The sequence below is a fragment of the Oryx dammah genome, unplaced genomic scaffold, assembly GCF_014754425.2.
Source record: "Oryx dammah isolate SB20612 unplaced genomic scaffold, SCBI_Odam_1.1 HiC_scaffold_11209, whole genome shotgun sequence".
Taxonomy (NCBI): Eukaryota; Metazoa; Chordata; class Mammalia; order Artiodactyla; family Bovidae; genus Oryx; species Oryx dammah.
This window is the reverse complement of record NW_024080602.1, coordinates 4,183,304-4,208,054: the sequence shown is the minus strand read 5'-3', so window position 1 is coordinate 4,208,054 and position 24,751 is coordinate 4,183,304. Positions and strand designations below refer to the sequence as shown.

Here is a 24,751-nt window from a genome sequence, read left to right as displayed (position 1 = left end):
ATTTATATGTCAAAAATGAGTCACAGTGATCTTGTGGGAGTTTTTTGCCAGACAGACTTCCTAGAAAAACCTGCCACGGTCTCTCTTCTTTGCCCTACACGCATGCTAGGTTGCTTCCGTTGTGTCTGGCTCTTTGTGACCCCATGGACTGTAGCCCCCCAGGCTCCTCCGTCCAAAGGACTCTCCAGGCAAGAACACTAGATTGAGTTACCATGCCCTCGTCCAGGGGATCACCCCAACCTAGGGATCAACCCGTGTCTCTTAACACCTCCTTCATTGTCAGGAGGCTTCTTACCACTAGCGCCACCTGGGAAGCCCTGCACCCCGGGAAGCCCTGCACTCAACTGGATTTTGATGGAGTCAAAATGACGCGCAAACGCAATCAAGAGCAGCTTCTCCCTCCTCCTGGAGGATGGTGGCCCGTCTCACGCACACAGCCGGCAGCCACCTGGTGCAGCTGTAATACATCATTTTTTAAGAGACAAATACTAGGTGATTAATTGCTGGGTCTGTTACTACAAATGGTTTCACAGCTTAAAACAGTTAATTCGTAATGCTTTTAGATGAGAAGTTAAATGTCAAATCGGTTCCAGTAGCAGGTATAAACGTTTCCCCCAGCTTTAAGCACAGTATAAATCTCCCTCCCTGGTTGAGAAACTTACGCAGCCATCATTTCTCCAGAAGCTCCTACTTATTTCTCACTTTGCGGGGGGGAGTTTATTTCCCCTACAGTCCCTCCCACACGGGAAGTCAGTGAAGAGATTCAAGAGTTGAAGACAACTGTAAGCCAAAGAAGTTTCAGGCCAGCAACTCAAAGACTCCTTCTTCTTCTTGCCCCTCTGTGTACTACTTTCCATCTTTTCTGATGTTCCTTCCCTCAGAAAAAAGTATAAATTTGAAAAGGAACCATGAAAGAAAGGAGGCAAGTAGCTTTCTGTGGTTTAGAATCAATAAGAGGTTAATATTCTCTTTATTGTGAACTAAGAAGCAGACTGCAGATTCAAGGCAAATTTCTCAAACAGCACAAATATCCAATTTCAAACACACATACATATAAATATAACCTTTACCTTACTCCTTTTCCTCTATCTACTCCAGCCAAAAGAGACCAAATCAGTGCACTCAAGCAACTGATATGCTCTTAGATTATTCCTATCTCCTTCAGTTGGACAATTAAAGACACTTTTAATACCAGTAGAATTAACGGGCACTTAATTAATCATGATATTCTTTGCAAAGAGTCGTCCAGTAGTTAAAAATCATATTTTCTAAGCCTTGAGGGAAGTGATAGCTACCATTTCAAGCCAAGATGATCCTTCCAGAAAGCAGTACTCTTCTGAGAATACAGTTAGTTTTATTCTTCCTCACAGACCTGAAACTGCCTTTGCAGCTGAGGATTGTAATCTCCACCCCCAACACCAGTGCCTTTCATGGTACACACTACTCTGGGGACCCACAGTTGCTTCCCTTTCCCTTTGAGATGACAGTACTACTAACCTGAAAAGGCCAGGAAAAGGAGACAGCACAGACCTAGGGTCAGAGGGACCTGTATCTGAATGCCAGCCCTGGGTGAGAACGACAAATTAACCTCTCTGTGTGTCAGCTCCTCGCCTACAACAGGAGACAAAAACACTCCTCAAAGGGAGTGTTAAAGATTAAATAAAACGATGCACAAGAAGCCCAGGCAGGCACCGAGCACAGAGCAGGCCCTCAGTCAAATCCAAGTCCTCCTCCTCAGCTCAGCTCCTGCATATGTGAGAGCACTCCTGACTCTAAGGGGACAAGTTACGCCGCACTGAGGAGAGTGGGTAAGAAACATTAGTTAGGAAATAACCACCTCCCTAAAGACGCCCGGGCCCCTCCCTCCCAAAGTCAGCCTTCTTGAATTTTTCTTTTCCACTGTTACTGTGCAGACTGAAACAGAAGAGAAAGCAATTAGGAAAATTACAGGAGGCAGCGGAGTCTGACGTCAGCTGAAGGGGAAAGCAACCATTATGACAGAAAAGAACTGAGCAAAATGTGATTTGGGAACATATATGACAGCCAGGGTTTTCATTAACCAGCAAGAAGGAAAGCCAGAAATCTTTAAAAATCATAATGGCTCTGTGCTGTTGCAACCAGTGACCATTTCATAACCACAATTTCATGAGAACGTTGTATAAGGTGGGTGCTGCTCTGTCAAAAACTCTGTAGGCGTCATTAACTACCAGATGATCCCCCAGTCACTAGGAGTAGCTCATACTGCTGCAGTGGAAAGGGCCTTTGGAGCCTGTGTGCCATTTAAAGGTTAAAACTGCAAGGTTAGGGCTGGGACTTTACAGAGCCAAATGTCGGGAAATTCTTATCTGCGATTCTCTGAGTAATCGTCCTGCAGCCTCCTGGTGCACGTAAAAGCAACATCTGTCTGCGTGTAGATGGCAGCTCCATCAGTGGAGCAGCAGTGACTGAGAAGAGGAACTGGACTGAGTTAAAGCAATATATGCCTGTTTTAACCAGAGTACAGCAATTCTGGTTTGCTTACAACACCTAATTACCTCTTCCTCACACACTCCTCTCTGGTCACTCTCTAAAGTCCCATTTCCATATGCTTTGGGGCTTTCTGTATCACAGTGGAAGTTTTAAAAGTTGAAGCAGAGGAAACCCAATTCAGTCTTCCTCCTTTCCCTTCAGTTCACTTTCTTCCAATACCCATCTGGAAATGGTTACCACATCTTCAGGTTAAAATAACTGGGACAGTTAGCGAGTTTGGGATGGACATGTCCACATTACTGTATTTAAAATGGATAACCAACAAGGACCTATTCTATAGCACAGGGAACTCTGCCCAATGTTATGATGCAGCCTGGATGGGACAGCAGCTTGGGGGAGAATGGATACGTATGCATGGCTGAGACCCTTTGCTGTCCAACTGAAACCATCACAACATCGTTTATCAGCTACACCCCAATACAAAATTTAAAAGTTCAAAAAAAAAAAATAACTAGGGATGGGGGTGTCTCTGCTTGCCCATGAAAGAGCAATATGCACAAAAGAACATAAAGAAGCTGGCGGGTAGGGGAGAGAGATTATGGAGAAGTGTGTTAGGAGGACCAAGGAAGAACCACCAGCCTCTAAGTTTCATGGGCTTCTTGCAAAGACCACTTTATCAATCCCAGTGGCACAGCCGACAGACAATTCCTACTTATATTTGGGGAAAGGAGGGGACTTCTCTGAATTCCACTCCTATTCTCATAGTTTGAGATACATATCTAAAGCAGTGATTCTTTACTGGGAGATGATCTTGTCTCGCAGGGGACGTGTCAACACCTGGAGACATTTTTGGCTGTCACAACTAGGGAGACGCTACTGGCACCTAGTGGGCAGAGGCCAGGAATACAACGCACAGAACAGCCCCACACAACGGGGAACTGCTCGGTCCAAAATGTCAACACTGCTAATGTTCAGAAACCCTAATTTAAAGCAGAAGAACTTGTGGCTCTGACTTAACTGTGTTCATGAAACAAAACAGAAGTTGTGGAATGCACAGCTGGTTTTATTCTTTCTTACAGAACTGAAGCTAGCCCTTTTACAGCCAGACACAATAACCTCCCACCACAGACATAAATGCCATTCATTTGCATCTGATCAAAAACCTATCTTAAAAGTATTCTTTAATTCTTTTAACTGTAAAAACTATCTGGCAATTAATCTTAGATATTTTGAAAATAATTTATAAATGGTGGTTTTCTGAAGAACACATAAGCCTGAACAGGACAATTATGAGATGAAAATAATTTTTATACTCAAATGGTAATTTTCATAAACAAATCAGCATCATGTAATAAAACCTCACACCAAAAATACTGATGTCAGCTCAAGCTGACAACAGAATCTGCAGCAGATGTTAACTTATTCTGAAAGAAGGTAAACATATTTGAGATGAACCTCCCAAAACAGAATAAATTCAATGAAGAACATTTATTCTGCAGTCCCGGTATGCATGCATTGAAAATAAGCCTGGTCCAATGAAAAACATCACAAAGGTAACAGACCCAACATCCCACTACCCCAAAGGTTCTTCAAAACAGGTTAAAATCATAACTGGACAACACACAGTCAAAGGATCATAGAAAAAGAAAACTAGATATCAGTAAATTGGACTTCATCAAAACTTAAAATTTCTGCATTTTAAGATACCATGAAGAAAAGCAAATGATAAGCCACAGAATGGGAGAAGATAGTCACAAATTACATACATGATACGGAATTTGTATCCAGGATACATAAAATATTTACAAATTCATTAATAAGAAGATAAAGGTTTTTTTAATGGGAAAAAGGCGAGATATGGAAACAACCCAAGTGCCCATCAACAGACAATTGGCTTACAAAGATGTAGTATACATAAATAATGGAATATTATTCAGCCATAAAAAAGAATGAAGTATTGCCATTTGCAGCAGCATAGACGGGCCTAGAGAATATTATACCCAGTGAAACCAGAAGAAGACAAATATTATACAATATAACTTATATGTGGACTCAAAAAATAATAACGAATCTATATACAAAACAGAAATAGACTCATAGACATAGAAAACAAACACGGTTACCAAAGCAGGGAGAGGGGAAAGAAATTAGGAGTACAGGATTAACAGATACAAGCCACTATACATAAAATAGATAAGCAACAAGATAGCACAGGGAATTATATTCAGTATCTTATAATAACCTATAAGGGAAAATTATCTGAAATATATATATATATATATATATAACTGAATCACTTTGCTGTTGTTTAACACAACACTGTATTGTAATTCAACTATACTTCATTTTTTTTAAATGAGCAAAAGATCTGAATAAACTTTTGACCAAAGATATATAAATGGACTATATACACATGAAAAGATTGTCAACATCGTTACTAAGAAAATGCAAATTAAAACCACAATGAGACACTACCTCACTCCCACTAGAATGAGATTGAAAATGCAGTGGAAAATACTAATTGAAAATACAAACACACACAACTGTTGTCAAAAATGTGGAGAAATTGAAACTCTCATACATCTTCCCCAGTGGCTCAGAGGTAAAGAACCCGCCTGTAATGCAGGAGATGCGGGTTGAGCCCTGGGTCAGGAAGATCCCTGCAGAAGGAAATGGCAACCCACTGCAGTCATCTTCCCTGGGAAATCCCGCAGACTGAGAAACCTGGCAGGCTGCAATCCCTGGGGTCGCAAAAGTAGAACATGACTAAGAGACTAAACACCATCACACGCTGCTGATGGGAAAGGTAAAATGGTACCGCCACTCTGGAAAAGTCCAGCAGTTTCATAAAAGAATACAACAGTTTCTTAGAAAGTCCACAGCGGCATTCATATTATTATTATTCATAGCATTTGTTCACAATAGCCAAAAACTGGAAGCAACCGAATGTCTATCAACTGATGAATAGGTAAACAAAATGTGACCTAGCCATACAATGGAATGCCAAGTACATGCTACAACAGGGATAAATCTCAAAAACATCAAGGGAAGTCAAAGAAGCCAGGCACAAAAGACCACATATTGTATGATTCCTTTTATATAAAACGTCCAGAAAGGGCAACTGTATAGCGGTGGGAGGTATATTAGTGGCTGCCCAGAGCTGGGAATGAGGAATGACTGCTAACAGCTAGGTTTTCTTCCAGGATGACAGGAATGGCCTACACTTAAAAACAGGTGCATTTTATAGCATTTAAATTACACCCCAATAAAGGGGCTTGGCAGAAAATCATGGAAACTGGGAGATAATGCTCTCACTTTATGGATAAGGTAGGTGACTGAGGCACAGGATTTAGATGTGAGAACAATGACAGCACATGCAAAGACAGTTAAGTTCCTGTGGGATGAAACATTAACTTGCTCAAAGTCAGGTAGCTAGGAAGTGGGTAGAACTCAGTGCTCAATTCACAAATGTTTTCCCCACAAAAAGTCCTAAAAACCCCAGGAGAATTCAGATAGAATGGTGATTCTCTTATGTCAGCTTAACAGTGTTATTACCAAATGATCCTGCTCATTTTTCTGCTCTGAGCATACTGATTTTGATTCAGGTACGATACTACTTTACCCCTGTGTAGAACCAGCTTTCAGGTCTATGTACAAAATTAAACTCTAAATAGGTCGTTTGTCACTGAATCTGAAACATCACAAAGGCTCTTTAAGAGTTTCACAACTATCCTCTCTGTCTTAATATACCTTAGGCTTGCTTCCTGGATAAGTAATTATCAGGGAAGTGTTTTTGCGCTGGCTCCAACATAAATACAATGTCATGTCCAGGATTCTCATTCTTGCCAGACATATTTAAAACAATCTTCATACTTATAGCTTTAAAAAAATGGTTTCATATCAGATTTCATTATTTATTGAGTGTCATTATTTGCTAAAAAATTATTCAGGGCAAAAGGCAGCAAGTTGTTTAAACCAAATGACCACTGCATATCTTCTGGATGTTTTTACCTTTTGCTGCACAAAAACAAGCCATTGAGTGGCCCAGAAAGAAAGGTCTGAGTTTTGACACACTCAGTTCTCCAGGAGGATGCAGTACTCTCAGTATCATGAACGGTTTTGTGCACCATGGTCTGATGCGTAACACTTCCCCACTGCTGTTCTCCTCCTGCTCCCCAACCTCCGTTACTGGGAAGACAAACACCTTATAATCATTTAACTCATCGACAATGGCTAAAGGATTAGTTGAACACTCCATGCAAATTCTCTACTCAAAGGATTAAAAAAACAAATTGGGTAACAATAGAGGCATTTTCATTTATTATTTAACTTACCATAGTTCATCTACTAAGACTCCAACTATCACAAAAGAAAAGGTAGTAAAATCTTCTGTAATTTCTCCTGTCCCTCAATTCACCTTGAAGACATACAGCTCTGGTCACCAGGAAGTTCATATTTCATACACACAAAAGATAGAATTGAATCTTGGCTCCCCAACTTTTATGACCTAAACAAACTTAGAAAATCACAATCTCTTTGAGCTTTAATTTTACATACACCTATACACACACACACAGACACACAGAAAGATAATACGAACGTGTTTTAAGTCCCTTTGAGTCTGGAGAAGATATGAACTTGTATTTAATCTTAAGGTTGATGACTTAATATTCCTCATTCAATAAAGATAAAAATCTTGAGCCTTCTTTTAATGTTATTTGAAAATTAAATATATTAAGTATTATCGTTGAAAACAAATCAAAGTTCCTCCACTACCATTTGAAACCATCCTCATGGTAAATTTTCCTGGCCCAATCTTTCTTCCTTTGAGTAAAATACAGACTTGGAAATACACAATCCAATCAAAGGCAGAGTTCTCCTACCACAACAAAATAAGCAACTTTGTTTAAGCAAAAATTATTACTTATTCCCAGAGTAAACTAAAAGGCTCCATTCAGAATACCTCAAGCTGCTACAGAAAAACCCAAATTAGAAGTCACAAGTTCCTATCCCTATTCTGTTGCTAGATAACGTTGGCTAAGTTGTATAATAGCCCCTGCCCTGAATTAGGAATGTTCTCTTTAGTAAATTACTTTAAGATCTTCTGTAAACTGTAAGAGTCCGACAGACCTAGAACAAACTCCCAGTTTCACAGAATGAATGCTTCTAAATGCAGCAGTGGGCAGCCTGATGGCCAGCTTTGCCTGTGTAATTCCCCAAAGTCTAGTTTATCCACCTTATAATTGAGCTACCTGGTTCCACAGCTGTAGAAACCTGAGGACCAGCAGATTGTTTCCATGGGTAAAAATGCATCTGAATTCCAAATACAAAACGTCAGATTCTTTACTACAAGTGAAGTGTCTACTGCAACTTTAAAATGGGGCTTGATTTTTCAGTTTTCAAAAGATAAACATGAAAAAAAAAGTATTATATAAACTTTGATGTTTTTGAACTGTGGTGCTGGAGAAGACTCTTCAGAGTCCCTTGGACTGCAAGGAGATCCAACCAGTCAATCATCAAGGAGATCAGTCCTGAATATTCACTGGAAGGACTGAGGCTGAAGCTGAAACTCCAATATTTTGGCCACCTGATGCGAAGAACTGACTCACTGGAAAAGACCCTGATGCTGGGAAAGATTGAAGGCAGAAGGAAAAAGGGACAACAAAGGATGAGATGGTTGGATGGCATCACCGACTCAATAGACACGAGTTCAAGCAAGCTCCAGCAGTTGGTGATGGACAGGGAAGCCTGGCGCGCTGCAGTCCATGGGGTCGCAAAGAGTTGACAGTGACTGAGCGACTGAACTGAATTATATAATCTAACATAAAAATAATCAATACTTAGAATTTCACATTTAGAAGGGATGCTGTTAGACATGATGTGGAACAACCCTTTAATTTTAATGTTCATTTTATATATCAGAACTAATATATATATACAATGTGTGTACTATGGGTTCCCTCCATTGAGGGGAAAAAAATCCAGACACTGTTAAAGACTATTAGGCATACACATACTCTATTTAAAATACAGATGCTTTGGGCAATGATTTTTTTTTTCCTTCACTCAGAATTAAGACTTCAACCATTCTAAATGGAAATGCGAGCATATTTTAAAACCTTCTTTTAGAGTTAATCTTCTCTCTTCAATGTCACCACCTTAAATTTAAATAGTTCTAATTGTTGAGGAATTTCAACATATTTCATTTGCACAGCCCATGCACACAAATCCCGAAAGAGAACATATCCTCCACACTTGGTACTTCAGCAATCTAGGCAACTCACCAAGTGCTTCTGAGCCACAGTTTCTTCATTTTTAAAATTCAAATTTTCTGACTTTGTTAATTCACGGGGATACCAGAACCAAACTGAATCTCAATGTGAAAACATGTTTGGGAAGAGTATTGATATACATAAAAATGCTTGATTTTAAGATCTCCAAATTCCCACATTTCACAGGAAGAAAAAAATTTTGCTCCAAAAGTTTAGGTGTAGAACCTAAATGGCTTACAGTTGCTAAATATGCATTACATATATTAAAACCAAATGGGATTTTTCTATCTAAAGTTTCTTCTAGGAAAGTAGAATAAGATGTTAAGACTTAGGTATCTACTAATACATTTAATATTTTCACAGGTGGAGCACGCACTTTGACCACATCCTTCCTGAAGACAAGAATAGTCTCTTAGCCATCATTTCAGCTACAGTAACTGACTTCCCTGGTGGTTCAGTGGTAAAGAATCTACCTGCCAGTGTAGGAGACACCGGCTGGACCCCTAGATTGGAAAGATTCCCTGGATAAGGAAATGGCAACCCACTCCAGTATTCTTCCTTGAGAAATGCCATGGAGAGAGGAGCCTGGCGCTATAGTTCATGGGGTCGCAAAAAAGTCGGACACAGTTTAGTGACTAAACAACAAACTGGCACACAGATTAGCTCTATTCTTAATACCAGAATACACTTTTCCAGAATAAAAGTAAAATGTTCGTATAAACATATTTGAGGTGGAAAGAGGTCTGGCCTGCGGGTACAGACACTTGCTCTCACACCACATATAGCCTTGTACAAGCATCAGGAACCTTCATTCCCCTTTAAAAATCTAAAAGGGTAATGCCCCTTTTATCTAATGTCAGGTACCTACCCAGAAAACTGCACATAAGGGCCCTGAGAGACAAACTGAAAAAAGCTTCTCACGAAGTCCATACTTTACCCATAGTGGCGGCATACTGACTTTTACTTCATGAATACTTATAATAAACTTGGTTATTTGGTTAAGAACTATTTCCCATCGTTGGTTAAAAGCAATGAAATAAATAGATCAAATGTTGAAGGAAAGAAACTGGAGAAACCCTAAATGTTCTTCTTCCTAATGCATGGAAGGAAACCAAATCTTCCCAAAAAGGTAAATTCAGATTCAGTCCAAAACCATACTATGGCTTAATGTCACTGAACACTTAACAAAAGTCATTCGTTATGGTAGTCTCCATCTTTTATGCCAAACTTAGATTCAAACTGTGATGACTCCATCTTTAATTATAAAACAGAATCAAAACTCAGCAAATACTACATTCTAAAGTTACCATGGTTACCCAAATCATTAACCTGGGTAAAATCTTTTATGGTTCACTTTTCCTTACTCAACTAATCTCTTCATTAATTGTTCTTATTTTTCACTATAAAACATTCATGGAACCACAAAGGAAAGGTTATCTAATTTTAACCAACACAGAAGCTATCCAAGAAACATTTTATATACAGAAATAAAGTGGATTGTTTTACAGGATTTATTTCATTTCCAACGATGCTAATATATTTTAAAGTACAGTATTACCATTCACCAACTATAGGTAATCAGCTCCTTCAAGAAATGACTGTGCCTGCAAATTCTTAAACTGTTAGGGGAAACATCAACTGAAACTGCCTGCCCTGGGCAGGCAAGATAGTACCACTTGCAAGCTTATCTTAGGACAGCAGGTCCTGATAAGGAATGCATAACTAATAAAATATCACCAACTGGAAGAATTGAGGAAAGGTCAAAAGAAGAGAGGAGACTCCAGTCCATATGTACTCTTGCCTGGAGAATCCCATGGATGGAGGAGGCTGGTAGGCTGCGGTCCATGGGGTCACTAAGAGTCGGACACGACTGAGCAAATTCACTTTCACTTTTCACTTTCATGCATTGGAGAAGGAAATGGCAACCCATTCCAGTGTTCTTGCCTGGAGAATCCCAGGGACGGGGGAGCCTGCTGGGCTGCCATCTATGGAGTCGCACAGAGTCAGACACAACTGAAGCGACTTAGCAGCAAAAGAAGAGAGAAGACTCCAGTCCATATGTCCTACCAACCTCCCAGAATCCTCCTCACTGGAAGCCATCTTCACTAAGCCATGCACTCGCCACCGGGAAGCACACTAAGTCAGAAAAGACTGGCCAGAGACAACCTGGAAACTAATTCCATTATCATGAAACACAAGACTATGAGCCATGTGGCAAAGCAGCTCTGCTGGGTCCCCTTACCCTGCTGCTCTCTGCCCAGGTGAAGTCACTCAGTCGTGTCCGACTCTTTGCGACCCCATGAACTATAGCTCCCCAGGCTCCTCCATCCATGGGATTCTCCAGGCAAGAATACTGGAGTGGGTTGCCATTTCCTTCTCCAGGGGATCTTCCTGACCCAGGGATCGAACTCAGGTCTCCTGCATTGCAGGTAGACACTTTAACCTCTGAGCCACCGGGGAAGCCCATTCCCAATAAAGTCTGTAGATCTGCCAGCACGTGTGTCTCCTCTGACAATTCATTTCTCTGAGTGTTAGACAAGAGCCCACTCTCGGGCCCTGGAAGGGGACCCCTTCCTGCAACGAAAGCACATGACAGCCACAAGAAAACTTAATACTTTCAAGACTGACTTTGAAAGGACTTTTATATATCAGTAATGGAAATCAAAATGCACACACCAAGAAGCTTAAGAATTCTGAACAAATTCTAATACGTTCTCTAGATGTAATATATAATGAAAATTAACTTACAATGTAATGGTAAATTTTTACAAATGAAAAATATGAAAAATTATTTGAAAATAAAAGTATATTTATATAAATATATTTATAAAAATCATATGCCTTAAATGTTATAAATATATAACTTCATACATTTATATAAATATATTTAATATTTCAGATACAATATTTGAATTTTATATGTAAAATAAAATATAACATGCTATATATAAAATGTTAAAACTATTATAAAATATCAGGATAAAAATTGTATATATATTGGAAATGCAATTGCCAATTTTTAAAAATCTGTGCATTGGGGGAAAAACACTGGAAGTAAATGCACAGGAATGTTAACACAGTATTTGTGTTTGGGTGATGAGACCCTGGCTGACATTTTCTTTTCTCCATTATGCTAAATCTTATTTAATGGACTATGCACTACTTTTACAATAAAACAATTTTTAAAAAGAAAGGAAATAAATGAGAAGAAGCACTGCTGAGAGGTAAGGAAATGGCATAATTAAAGCAGCTGGTTACCACTTAGTGTATAATTAAACTTTTACTCTGGCAAGGAATTTTTTAGGTGATCACAAATGATAACTAAGTTACATAGTATTTGTGCTGGAGAGACACCCTGCCTAATTCTGTCATTTGACCAGTACAAGGAAAAGTTACTTTTATATAATGCTTTATAGTTTACCAAATGCTTTCAAAATGTCGCATCATCTATCCTTCAAAGAATCCTGTGAGGTAGATTCATATGCCCCCATTTCAGGGCTTCCCAAGTGGCGCTAGTGGTAAAGAACCTGTCTGCCAATGCAGGAGACATAAGAGACGCGGGTTGGACCCTTGGGTCGGGAAGATCCCCTGGATCTTCGCAACCCACATCAATATTCTTGCCTGGAGAAACCCATGGAAAGAAGAGCCTGGCGAGCTACACACAGTCCATGGGGGTGCAAAGAGTCGGACACGACTGAAGCGACTTAGCTCGGCCCACTTTCAGGATCAGGAAACCGAGGGCTAGAGAGATAATGTGCTTTAATAACAGTATTTACCATTTACCGACTGATCACTCAAAGTGTTAAGCACAACGGTCATGTGAAAATTATCACCACTTTACAGATCAGAAAACTGAAGAGCATAGGTTACAGCTGAGAGTCATCGTTCTGACTCGAAGCCACAATTTGAAACAAAGGAGTCTTGAGTCATAATCAACTTTGCGGAGTCTCAGTGGAAGGGTCGAGCCCCAAACCCTCCGCTCTCTCTACTCCACTGGTCCCCCCTCCTCGCCTACGATTCTTTGAAGAGTGACTTAGGTTGACAACCGCTATGAGGGTCTAGAGGGAAAAATACTAGGTCCAATAATAACCAAAAACTAATGCTGGCGGAGGCCCTCCTCTCAGGAGGAAGGCAAGGCAGTGAATAACTCAGAGTGGAGGGGGCAAGTTTAACAAGTCTTTGAACTGTGGTGTTGGAGAAGACTCTTGAGGGTCCCTTGGACTGCAAGGAGATCCAACCAGTCCATTCTGAAGATCAACCCTGGGATTTTCTTTGGAAGGAATGATGCTAAAGCTGAAACTACAGTACTTTGGCCACCTCATGCGAAGAGTTGACTCATTGGAAAAGACTCTGATGCTGGGAGGGATTGGGGGCAGGAGGAGAAGGGGACGACAGAGGATGAGATGGCTGGATGGCATCACGGACTCGATGGACATGAGTCTCAGTGAACTCCAGGAGTTGGCGATAGACAGGGAGGCCTGGCGTGCTGCGATTCATGGGGTTGCAAAGAGTCGGACACGACTGAGCGACTGAACTGAACTGAACATATACACATGGGGCGGGGGGAGCAGAGGAACCACACTCTCTACCTCGAGAGCAGGGATGACAACATAAATCACGAATCCTGCACCTGACGCTCGCGTTCATAGGTTCAATTCCCAGAGAGCCTTTTCTGTTCACCTCAACGGCTCCCCGCCGACAACCCCTGGGTTGAGGTCCTACTTAACAGAAAACGCTGGAACAAACCCCATGATGGGCCAGGCAGAGACAGAGAAGGAACGAGTATTGTAGCTAAGAGTGGACACCTGGAGGACTAGGCACCATGACCACATCCGAGGGGCACCCGAGGGGCCTCGGGCCACCACCGAAGGGAGGAAGAGTCCAGGGCTCGCGGCGAGGACCGAGGCCCCGAGAGAGGCCGCGGTGCTGGGACTGCCCCCTGCCGAGGCTCGTACTGGGGCTTGGAGGTCGGCCCAGGAGCCTCGCTACTCACGTTGCACTAGCCGGTCTGCGGAGAAAGTGGAGGAGCAGCTGGTAACGAGCGCGCAGGGGACGCCTGCAGCCATCACTGCGCCCGCGAACCGGTTCCTTCCCGGAGCCACTTCCGCCTTGGGCGATACCACGGCCGCCGACGCGCGGGGGAGACGCGCAAGAAAGGCGCGTCTCAGAAGGCACGGCCGGCCTGCTCCTTTGCCCCCTCTTCCGCTCCCGGCGTGGACCAGGCTGGGCTTCGCGTCGCGTTGCCATGGGGACGAGCTCCCTCCGCGGCAAGTTCCCAAGTCTGGATACCGCGCCTTCCTGGGCAGGGATTCTCGCCGGGCAGTAGGCATGGCCCAGGAGAAGGAAAACCAAGACCCCGTCGGATCTATCTTAATCCAGGTGGGAAATGGGCCTCTCCTAACCCTGTCCAGCTAGAAGCCTTCGAGCGAGCGAGGCCCAGCAGAGCCTATCCACTCGCGCTTACCCACTTAAAGCGCCGCTTCTCAGATTGCCTCCAACACCACGGTTTAAAGAACTCCCAAGTGTGCCAACCTAGACCTCTCTCGCCAGCCTCACACACCTCTTGAGCCTGACGATGGAGGTTGCGTGGCCGAAGCATGACCAGTCCGCCTCTGGTAAAACTCCAGGACGATACACCCCTCTGGGACCTTTACTTTGGAAAAATCCATGTTCCACTGAGGCACCATTTTTAAATGTTATATTCTGAAAAGTTTGATCCTATGATGTAAGGAAGTGGAGGAGATACAAATCAGACACGTATCTGGGCGGAAGCTGAAATAGATGAACTGCTTTCGATCTCCTGCCTTGCAGGCGGATTCTTTACCAGCTGAGCTACAAGGGAAGCCCTGCTTTTCTTAAGTACCCCAATTTTTTTCACTCTAAAAGTCTCTTGCATATAATGGAGTTCTGGGGATGTAATGCACACCATGGTGATTACAGTTAGTAATTCTGTATATTTGAAAGCGGCTGAGTAAACCTTACAAGTTCTCATCACAAGAAAAAAGTTGTATTATAACTGTATGTGGTGATGGATGTTAACTAGCCTTACTGTGGCAATCATTTAGCAATGTGTACAAATATTGACTGATGTTGTCTATGTGAAACTAATGTAATGTTTATGTCAATTATATCGCAATAAAAAATAATAAAAATTCCTTACTTGGGAACAAGATAAAAGCTTGCTAATCAAGTTAAACTTTGAATGTGGAAAGGTGACAAAAAGCACAGGAAAGTAACTTTCTCTAATCTGAGGGGGGAACATCAGGAAAGTTTTGATTTCTCAGTACAACTCAGTTTGTGACCGTTACACTCACATTTTTCCAGAATGTTGAAAGCACTACTTTCCCCCCGCCCGACATTTATATGTGATGGTTCTGAAACATTTTTGACATATCATCACCTTTAACTCATATATATCTCTACTTGACTAAAAATTTGAAGTAATTTCCCTAAGGACTATCAGAACTCAGATCTGCACTTGGTCTAATTTTTCTTCTGCCATGATTTGATCCTCCCCTCTGGGAGACTTCTTTAAATCCCTAAACTCACCAATTTTATAGACTTCTCCAATATGAATCATACCCAGATCTTCTTACCTCACCTTTTCTTATCCTTGCTTTCGCCATCACCCTAGAATGAGTTTAGCCAAACTGCCAAGTGTGAGGGAAGAGTCTCCACAAGACTGCCCTCGTTTAGACACCAGACACAAGTTCAGGGCTCCCTAGAACTATCCTTAATTCTGACCAGCTGTCTACACTTTTGGAAGCCCAGCCATGTCACATTGGCTAATTTGCTAGAGCATTCACAAAACTCAGAAAAGCACTATGTTTATAATTACAGTGTTTTTATAGCAAAAGAATAGAAATTAAAATCAACCAAGGGAAGAGAGGCTCAGGGCAGATACCAGAAGGGGTTCAAATGGAGCTTCCAGCCATTTTCTCCCAGTGGAGTCATAGAGAGCATTACCTCCTTTCAGTCATGATATGTGACAACATATACAGATTATTGCCAACTAGGGAAGCTTTCCCAAGACTTTAATGTCCAGAGGTTTTATTGGAGCTCAGTCACAATGCCCATTTGGCTGACTTTAGTCTTCAGCCCTTCCCAGAGAGCAGACCAATGATTTCAGTCTAATTCCTCTAGAGATTAGAACTGATACAGCATAGCTCAAAGTCCCCATCATAAACCCCATTCCCATCAAGCGGGATACTCAGGGGGCCTAGTGATCACTTCCCAGGGTCTAAGGGTAGAGGCTAGATCTCTCTTTGGGAAGAACTAGGAATAATCATATCTATGTTGATCAACACCCTTACTTGCTTGAAAGGGTTACTTTGTACACACTTAAGTGGAGGGTTATGTAGAGAAAGAGAAGCCACCCCTTAGTCTAATTATTGAATCTGATCTATAGATACAGTGTAAAATTCTCCCTGATACAATGTAGAATATGTATAATGAGAAAAAATTAATATTATATGTAGTCATGAATGGATGTGAGAGATGGACTATAAAGAAAGCTGAGCACTGAAGATTTGATGCTTTTGAACTGTGGTGTTAGAGAAGACTCTTGAGAGTCCCTTGGACTGCAAGCAGATCCAACCAGTCCATCCTAAAGGAAATCAGTCCTGAATATTCACCGGAAGGACTGATGCTGAAGCTGAAACTCTAATACTTTCGCCACCTGATGCGAAGAACTGACTCATTTGAAAAGACCCTGATGCTGAGAAAGGTTGAAGGTGGGAGGAGAAGGGGACAACAAAGGATGAGATAGTTGGATGGTATCACTGACTCAATGGAATGAGTTTCAATAACTCCAGGAGTTGGTGATGGACAAGGAGGCCTGGCGTGCTGCAGTCCATGGGGTTGCAAAGAGTTGGACACGACTGAGCAACTGAACTGAACTGACTGAACTCTTATCAACCTCTTCTGTCTGGTTTGCCAGGAGTGTACACCATATGAAAATAAAATGAGAATGATTCATTCAAAGTCTTATCTTTAGCTCTTATCTCAAAATGTGATCCTAGGACTAGCAGAGAAATGGAATTATAAGACTGCTTTTGACAAAACTGAGTCTCGTTGCATGGCTCTTAAATTCTAGGAAATTCCCTGGCGGTCCAGTGGTTAAGACTCCTCATGCAAAGAGCCCATGTTCAATCCCTGGTTGAGGAACTAAGATCCAACAAGCCACGTGGTATGGCAAAAGCCTAAAAAATAATTTAAATTGTAGAGCAACTTTTGTCTGCATTAAATCTTTTGAGAGCTTCTTATTAAGTAGCCCTGTCCCCAAACTGTCAAAATCTTTCTCCAAGTGGGAAATGTATGGAAAGCAATGTATTTGATGATCACAAAAATGATGGGTGACACATAAAATTTCAGTATGGGAGAGTGAATCTATTTGAAAAAAGAACAAAGACTTAGAACCTAATCTTTTTCTACCCAGGTCTGGTGAAACATTTCCTCCAGTAGTTGTCTCTGTTGCAGCTATACAGGGACGGGGGAGTCTGGTGGGCTGCCGTCTATGGGGTCGCACAGAGTCGGACACGACTGAAGTGACTTAGCAGCAGCAGCAGTTACTAAGAGGGAAGAAGACAATACCTGGCTAGGAAAGTAAAAAGCTCTTGAGAAAGATTAAGAGAGTAATTCAAATCAGTGAATATTTACTAAGTGCCAGTTACATACAAAGTGTTTCACTAGGTTTTACCAATCAGGAGAGGAGAATTAACATTGGCTCAGTGTCCTCCTCTGTGGCTGGCCCTGGACAAAGCACTTTACATCTTTTTAACTCATTTTATTCTTGCCACTGTGTTGAAAGGTGCTATTTATCCCCATTTTGCAGATAAGAACACTAAGGCTCTAAAAAAAAATAAATTTGCCTATCTCAGTTTAGTAAAGAAGGAAATAGAATTCTAGCTCATAGCTGTCTGATTCCAAAGCCTATATTAGTTCATTTACACATGTATTGTCTCATTTTCATTCCATAAGAAGAGTAATTCTCTTGTTCCCCCTTGGGGAGGACACTAGAGGAAATGTGGATGGTGTGCAGGGACATTGTGTGACTAGTAATAGAACAAGGAATCATGTTCATCTGCCTTTTACCGACTTATTACTATTAGACTGTTACATATTATCTCACAACTCTATGAAGACTTAATGGTTCCTACAAAACAGATGAAGTAACCAGATTTTCAGTTCCCTGATAAATAATCCAGTGTTGTTTTCACTCCCTCCAGCAGTTGACAGGTATAATTTTAGAAGGATACATGAAGCTACAAATACTAGAGCTACAAGAAGGAAATTCGGTGCATTCAAAAGTTGAGCCGGGGGCTTCCCTGGTGGTCCAGTGGTTAAGAATCCTCCCGCTAATGCAGGGAACGCGGGTTCAATCCCTGCTCTTGGAAGATAGATCCCAAATGCCTTGTGGCAGCTAAGCCTGTGAGCTACAACTACGGAGCCAGCTCTCTAGATCCACAGCTGTCGAAGCCCGTGAGCCTAGTGCCTGTGCTCTGCAAGAGGTCACCACAGTGAGCAGGCCGCGCGCCACAGCTAGAGGGAAATGAAGGCCCAGTGCAGCCATAAATGAACACACCTTACAAAAGAAAAAGTTAAACCACAAAATTATGGGCCTGGAAGTGGGCTTGCCCTTGAACTGCCTTTGTACTTTCCAAAGGTCTTTAGACAATAGACTGTAAATAGCTTGCAGCAGTAATTTGGACCAAAAAAAATCAAAAAAAGTATTAATACATCTTCATCCGTAGTGCCTATCATCAAACAGTAGGTGTGTTCAAATTTCAATCTGTGAGCCCTGGAGGCGCAACATGATAATCTGTGCAGGGTACAAATGACCTGATCTGCCTGCCAGATTGTGCTGCTCATTAGTGGAAAGATGCAAATCTTTTGATCTTTCCAATACTTGGCTCCTTGGGAATGTTTGAGAGTAATTGATAACATAGGCTGGATCAATGTGTAGGTCCAGTTATACCAACAGAGAGAAAGGTAACTGTTTCAAAATGCCTTTAGCAACCCAATCTGCAGATTGTTATTGGTGTGACTATTGCTGAAACAGGTGTTGGGTTCATAAATTTGCATAGTGAAATGTTTCTCTTGTGGCAGCAGCCCATGCCATAATTGGTGCCATCTGTATTTGTCTCTGGACGCTTGGTTTCTAATATGAAGGCAGAGAATCTTGTGCTGTCTAATTTCATAATGCTCATGTTACTCTGAGGGTGCTTGACTTTGGAGAAATGTTCACCATTTCTAAGGAAGATATGAACTGAAGGAAAATGTTCAAGTAATGACATGTTGCTTTTTCTTCATGGATTGTTTTCATTTCTGGGTACGTGAAACAAAATTAGGGCCACACCTACAGAACTGCTCCTTCAGAGCGCTAAGTGGGGAAGATCTAGCTAGAATGGAAAACCAACAGACCCTGTCAACATATTTATAATTCTCTTTTGACAGGCACTGTTTTCACTAGAACCTCTCTTTTCTGGAAGTTTTCTTTTTTCTTTTTAACCTCTCAATCAATTAGTACAAATCAGAGTTTGGAATGAACTTTTTCTTATATCTGACTCACCTTCTTTTCCACCAGAGAAAGCAGAAGGTATTTGGGTTGCAATTTTATCTTGGATCTGTTTCTAATGGGGGAAGGATAAATAGAAAATTGTATGAAATCTTAATTTTCAAACTCTGAAAGACAGTAACTGGAGCCATCTAATAAAGCACATCCTAGAACTATAAGCACAGTCTTTTCAATGAACACCACCTTTAAATCAACTTTATTGTCTTTAGCAATTCAAGCAGATTGCAAACCTTTAAGCCAAGTAACTGTTTTAGGTGTAATATTTATGTATTCTTTTACATTTTCCTCTCTCTAGGTCCATGAAGATCTTTATGAATTAAGGGAGAAATTAACAAAATTCCCACTTAAGGAAAAAGGCGGGGCTCTAGACATTCAGAATCTTGAAACAGCCATCAAAAGGACTGAAATGGGGTTAAAAGTAAGTAGAGCTTTAGATATTAAATAAAATCCTGGAAGGAGACAAAGATTCCTCCAGAAGAACTGTGCTTCTCACAGGCTCTGTGCAATTCTGGAACAGAGGGGGCTTTAGTTGGTCATCAGCTTTCCCATCCTGTTCCTTTTTTAAGAATGGTGATTATTAGCTGATTGATTGATTTACATCCTGTCACATGCCACAAAGAATGTGATATGGATAATATATGACTATGCAGTAATTTATGACCCCTAAAATGTGGTTTGATAAAAAGAATTTATAATTTTAAAAATAACTACTCTTAGTCCAACAGTAGGCCTGACAGAAAAGGATTCATACCAATACATCACAGAGAGTTTCTATTAGAATCACTGGGATTCTAAAAAATAAGAGTTCACTCTTCCTTAATAGCTTAAGTATTTTAAGATTTAAGTAATTTTTAAATATTATAACCTAGTTCATAACACTGGAAATAGAAATAAAGTAGATAGGAGGACTTTCCTGTGGTGGTGCAGTGGCTAAGACCCCAAGCTTCTAATGCAGGGGGGTCCTGGGTTCAATTTCTGGTCAGGATACGAGATCCCACCTGCTGTAACTAAGAGTTCACATGCCCCAACTAAAGATCCCACATGTTGCAATGAAGACCTGGCACAGCCGAATAAATAAATAAATATTTTTAAAAATAGATAGGAACTTCATTATGATAGATGGACCTAAGGGCACAGAAGAATCCAATCTTCAGACTAGGATAACACTCATATACAAAACCAGGATCTATTAGCCCGTGTTTCCAATAAAGACAGCCTCCATCGTCTAGACCTCTAATCAGCATCTCTACTCTTACTTCCAAGCTTCACTGTTGCGTCTTACTGGCTTCCTAGATCAGCTCCTGAGGCTGAGAGATGGGGTAATATGTTGTTGCCTCATCAGGTTATCATGCTGTTGTCCTAGATAACGTGATGGTGAGAGGGCTGGACCCAGCTGGAGTCTTTGGATTTGGCCATTTAAAATCATCTGTTACCTAAAGGCCAAACTCTTTCCTCATATGCTTGCTTGAAGTCCTGGTAAGAGAAAGACATTACTATGTCCATGGTACCTAGCAAGTTTCCCCGACCAAGTAGCAAACTGACTACTGTGCAGTTTCATTTGTGAAAAATGCTACAGGTCACTTAAGCTTTGAGTCTCAACTGTTTATGATGCTTTTTGGGATAAAGTAATTTGGCCTTGAGATGCCTAATGATACCTTAGGCTTGTAATAAACATAGCATGTTATCTCTTTTGGCTTAATTACATCAGTCAGAGGGTTAACCTAATGAAATGGAGAAAATTAGGTGAGGATTTCCAGTCCACTCTAATGGCCTAAACTTTAACTTTTCTGTAACAGATACACATCGAGAAGTATTTAAACGTTGTACACCAACATGTGTTAACAACTCCTATTGATTATAACTTATATTCTTCTCATGCTTCCAAATGGTAAGTAAAATAGCCATTTTAGGGTCTAAAATAAGTACAAGAAAAAAAAAAACTTTTCTCACTCAGTGAGATGACTGTAAAGACAAAATTTCCTTTGCTTTGTTTATATCCATTCTAATTTCCATACAAGTTTTGCATATGAAGTTAATGGCAGAATTTAGACTTTAATAAAGTTATTCTGTGTTATTTTTCCTGCATTTCAGTGCTTGACATCATGACAGTTATTTCAGGGCCCTAGTTTTGGTTACATCTTTTGTATTTTTAGTAAAGCGTATCCCAAATTCAAGGGCTTTGCTGGTTGCTTAATAGGAAAGAATCTGCCTGTCAATGCAGGAGATGGATATTCAATCCCTGGGTCAGGAAGATCCCTTGCAGAAGGAAATGGCAACCCACACTAGTATTCTTGCCTGGGAAATCCCATGGACAGAGGAGCCTGGTAGGCTACAGTCTATTGTGTTGCAAAAGAATTGGACACAACTTAGTAACTAGACAATAACAACAACATGCCAAATTCAATTCCTATAGGAAATAGTTTAAAGCAAATCGATTTTTATGCTATTTAGATCATCTGGAGCTTTCTTTACAGTTTTTAGCCTGTCATGTGTGGAAACAGTGTCAGACTTTATTTTGGGGGGCTCCAAAATCACTGCAGATGGTGACTGCAGCCATGAAATTAAAAGATGCTTATTCCTTGGAAGAAAAGTTATGACCAACCTAGATAGCATATTGAAAAGCAGAGACATTACTTTGCCAACAAAGGTCCATCTAGTCGAGGCTATGGTTTTTCCACTGGTCATGTATGGATGTGAGAGTTGGACTGTGAAGAAGGCTGAGCCCCGAAGAATTGATGCTTTTGAACTGTGGTGTTGGAGAAGACTCTTGAGAGTCTCTTGGACTGCAAGGAGATCCAACCAGTCCATTCTGAAGGAGATCAGCCCTGGGATTTCTTTGGAAGGAATGATGCTAAAGCTGAAACTCCAGTACTTTGGCCATCTCATGCGAAGAGTTGACTCATTCGAACGGACTCTGATGCTGGGAGGGATTGGGGGCAGGGAGAGAGGGGGACGACAGAGGATGAGATGGCTGGATGGCATCACTGACTCGATGGACGTGAGTTTGAGTGAACTCCGGGAGTTGGTGATGGACAGGGAGGCCTGGCATGCTGTGATTCATGGGGTCGCAAAGAATCGGACACGACTGAGCAACTGAACTGACTGACTGGACTGACTGATGTGCTTTACTGTAAAGATGATTTTGGTATCCAGGGTAAACAAAACAGAAGTAATAAAACTTGCTTGAAATGGTGGCTCAGACGGTAAAGAATCTGTCTGCAATATAGGAGACCCAGGTTCAATCCCTGAGTCAGGAATATCTCCTAGAGAAGGGAATGGCTACCCACTCTAGTACTCTTGCCTGGGGAATTCCATGGACAGAGGACCCTGGTGGGCTATAGTCCATGGGGTCACAAAGAGTCAAACACGACTGAGCAACTAACATATACATTAATAATACAACCTAAGAGATGATTTATTAAAATTAGTATTGAGTTAAAGAGAAATGATCTTTTTACACACAACTATGTATAAAATAGATAACAGGTCCTAATAAGGACCTACTGTATGGCACAGGGAACTCAATACCCTGTAATGATTTATATAGGAAAAGAATCTAAAAAAGAGTAGATATATGTATCAGTATTAGTATCAGTTCAGTCACTCAGTCGTCTCTGATTCTTTGGAACCCCATAAACTACAGCACACCAGGCCTCCCTGACCATCACCAACTCCTGGAGTTCACCTAAATTCATGTCCATTGAGTCAGTGATGCCATCCCAACCATCTCATCTTCTGTCGTCCCCTTCTCCTCCTGCCCTCAATCTTTCCCAGCATCAGGGTCTTTTCCAATGAGTCAACTCTTTACATCAGGTGGCCAAAGTATTAGAGTTCAGCTTCAACATCACCCTCCAATGAACACCCAGAACTGATCTCCTTTAGTCTGGTTGGATCAGACTTGCAGTCCAAGGGACTCTCAAGAGTCTTCTCCAACACCACAGTTCAAAAGCATCAATTCTTCGCTGCTCAGCTTTCTTTATAGTCCAACTCTCACATCCATACATGACCACTGGAAAAACCATAGCCTCGACTAGATGGACCTTTGTTGGCAAAGTGATGTGTCTGCTTTTTAATATGCTGTCTAGGTTGGTCATAACTTTTCTTCCAAGGAGTAAGCGTCTTTTAATTTCATGGCTGCAGTCACCATCTGTAGTGATTTTGGAGCCCCCCAAAAGTAAAGTCTAACACTGTTTGCACTGTTTCCCCATCTATTTGCCATGAAATGATGGGACCAGATGCCATGATCTTAGTTTTCCTAATCTTGAGCTTTAAGCCAAGTTTTTCACTCTGCTCTTTCACCTTAATCAAAATGCTCTTTAGTTCTTCTTCACTTTCTGCCATAAGAGTGGTGTCATCTGCATATCTGAGGTTATTGATATTTCTCCCAGCAGTCTTGATTCCAGCTTGTGCTTCTTCCAGCCCAGCATTTCTCATGATGTACTCTACATATAAATTAAATAAGCAGGGTGACAATATACGGCCTTGACGTACTCCTTTTCCTATTTGGAACCAGTTTGTTGTTCCATGTCCAGTTGTAACTGTTGCTTCCTGACCTGCACACAGGTTTCTCAAAAGGCAAGTCAGGTGGTCTGGTATTCCCATCTCTTTCAGAATTTTCCACAGTTTCTTGTGATCCACACAGTCAAAGGCTTTGGCATAGTCAATAAAGCAGAAATCGATGTTATTCTGGAACTCTATTGCTTTTTCGATGATCCGGCAGATATTGGCAATTTGATCTCTGTTTCCTTTGCTTTTTCTAAAACCAGCTTGAACATCTGGAAGTTCATAGTTCACGTATTGCTGAAGCCTGACTTGGAGACTTTTGAGCATTACTTTACTAGCGTGTGAGATGAGTGCAATTGTGCGGTAGTTTGAGCATTCTTTGGCATTGCTTTTCTTTGGGATTGGAATGAAAACTGACCTTTTCCAGTCCTGTGGCCACTGCTGAGTTTTCCAGATTTGCTGACACATTGAATGCAACACTTTCACAGCATCTTCTCTTAGGATTTGACTTAGCTCAACTGGAATTCCATCACTTCCACTAGCTTTGTTCATAGTGATGCTTCCTAAGGCCCACTTGACTTCACATTCCAGGATGTTTGACTCTAGGTGAATGTATATACTCTAGGTGAGTATTTATGTATAATTGATTGTAAGCCAACCATAGTAAAAAAAAAAATTAAAAAGAAATAAAAAGAGAAATAACCTTTTCTTACTTTGGACCTTGTTCAGTCCAGGCCTTCTGAATTGAAGTGAACGTAGATCAAGGTTTTGTATGAAGCTTAAAATCCTGTGGTCCTTTTTGCATCATAAATATATATCAAGGGTAAATGAATCATATCAGACAGGGAGGTCAAGTTTCAGAGAGAAACTCAGGGATACAACCAGGTCCCAGCTCTCGTAGTGGGGAACAGAGCCTTGGGTGTTCAGTGTA

The 24,751-nt window shown here is 41.2% G+C and overlaps 2 protein-coding genes across 5 annotated transcripts in view; one reads left to right on the top strand and one right to left on the bottom strand.

The window, feature by feature from the left end:
• The window catches only part of LOC120860897 (alpha- and gamma-adaptin-binding protein p34), a 70,797-nt gene extending 56,934 nt beyond the window's left edge, over positions 1–13,863 (bottom strand). For all 4 annotated transcript variants that reach the window (XM_040236611.1, XM_040236613.1, XM_040236612.1 and 1 more), the window contains exon 1: positions 13,735–13,863. In XM_040236611.1, the coding sequence (XP_040092545.1) occupies positions 13,735–13,807 (73 nt within the window). In that variant the 5' untranslated portion in view covers positions 13,808–13,863. The remainder of the gene's footprint in view (positions 1–13,734) is intronic.
• A 133-nt stretch (positions 13,864–13,996) lies between these two features.
• The window catches only part of LOC120860867 (IQ domain-containing protein H-like), a 225,239-nt gene continuing 214,484 nt past the window's right edge, over positions 13,997–24,751 (top strand). The window contains exons 1-3 of the mRNA XM_040236570.1: positions 13,997–14,120; positions 19,613–19,735; positions 21,114–21,205. Of these exons, the coding sequence (XP_040092504.1) occupies positions 14,070–14,120; positions 19,613–19,735; positions 21,114–21,205 (266 nt within the window). The 5' untranslated portion in view covers positions 13,997–14,069. The remainder of the gene's footprint in view (positions 14,121–19,612; positions 19,736–21,113; positions 21,206–24,751) is intronic.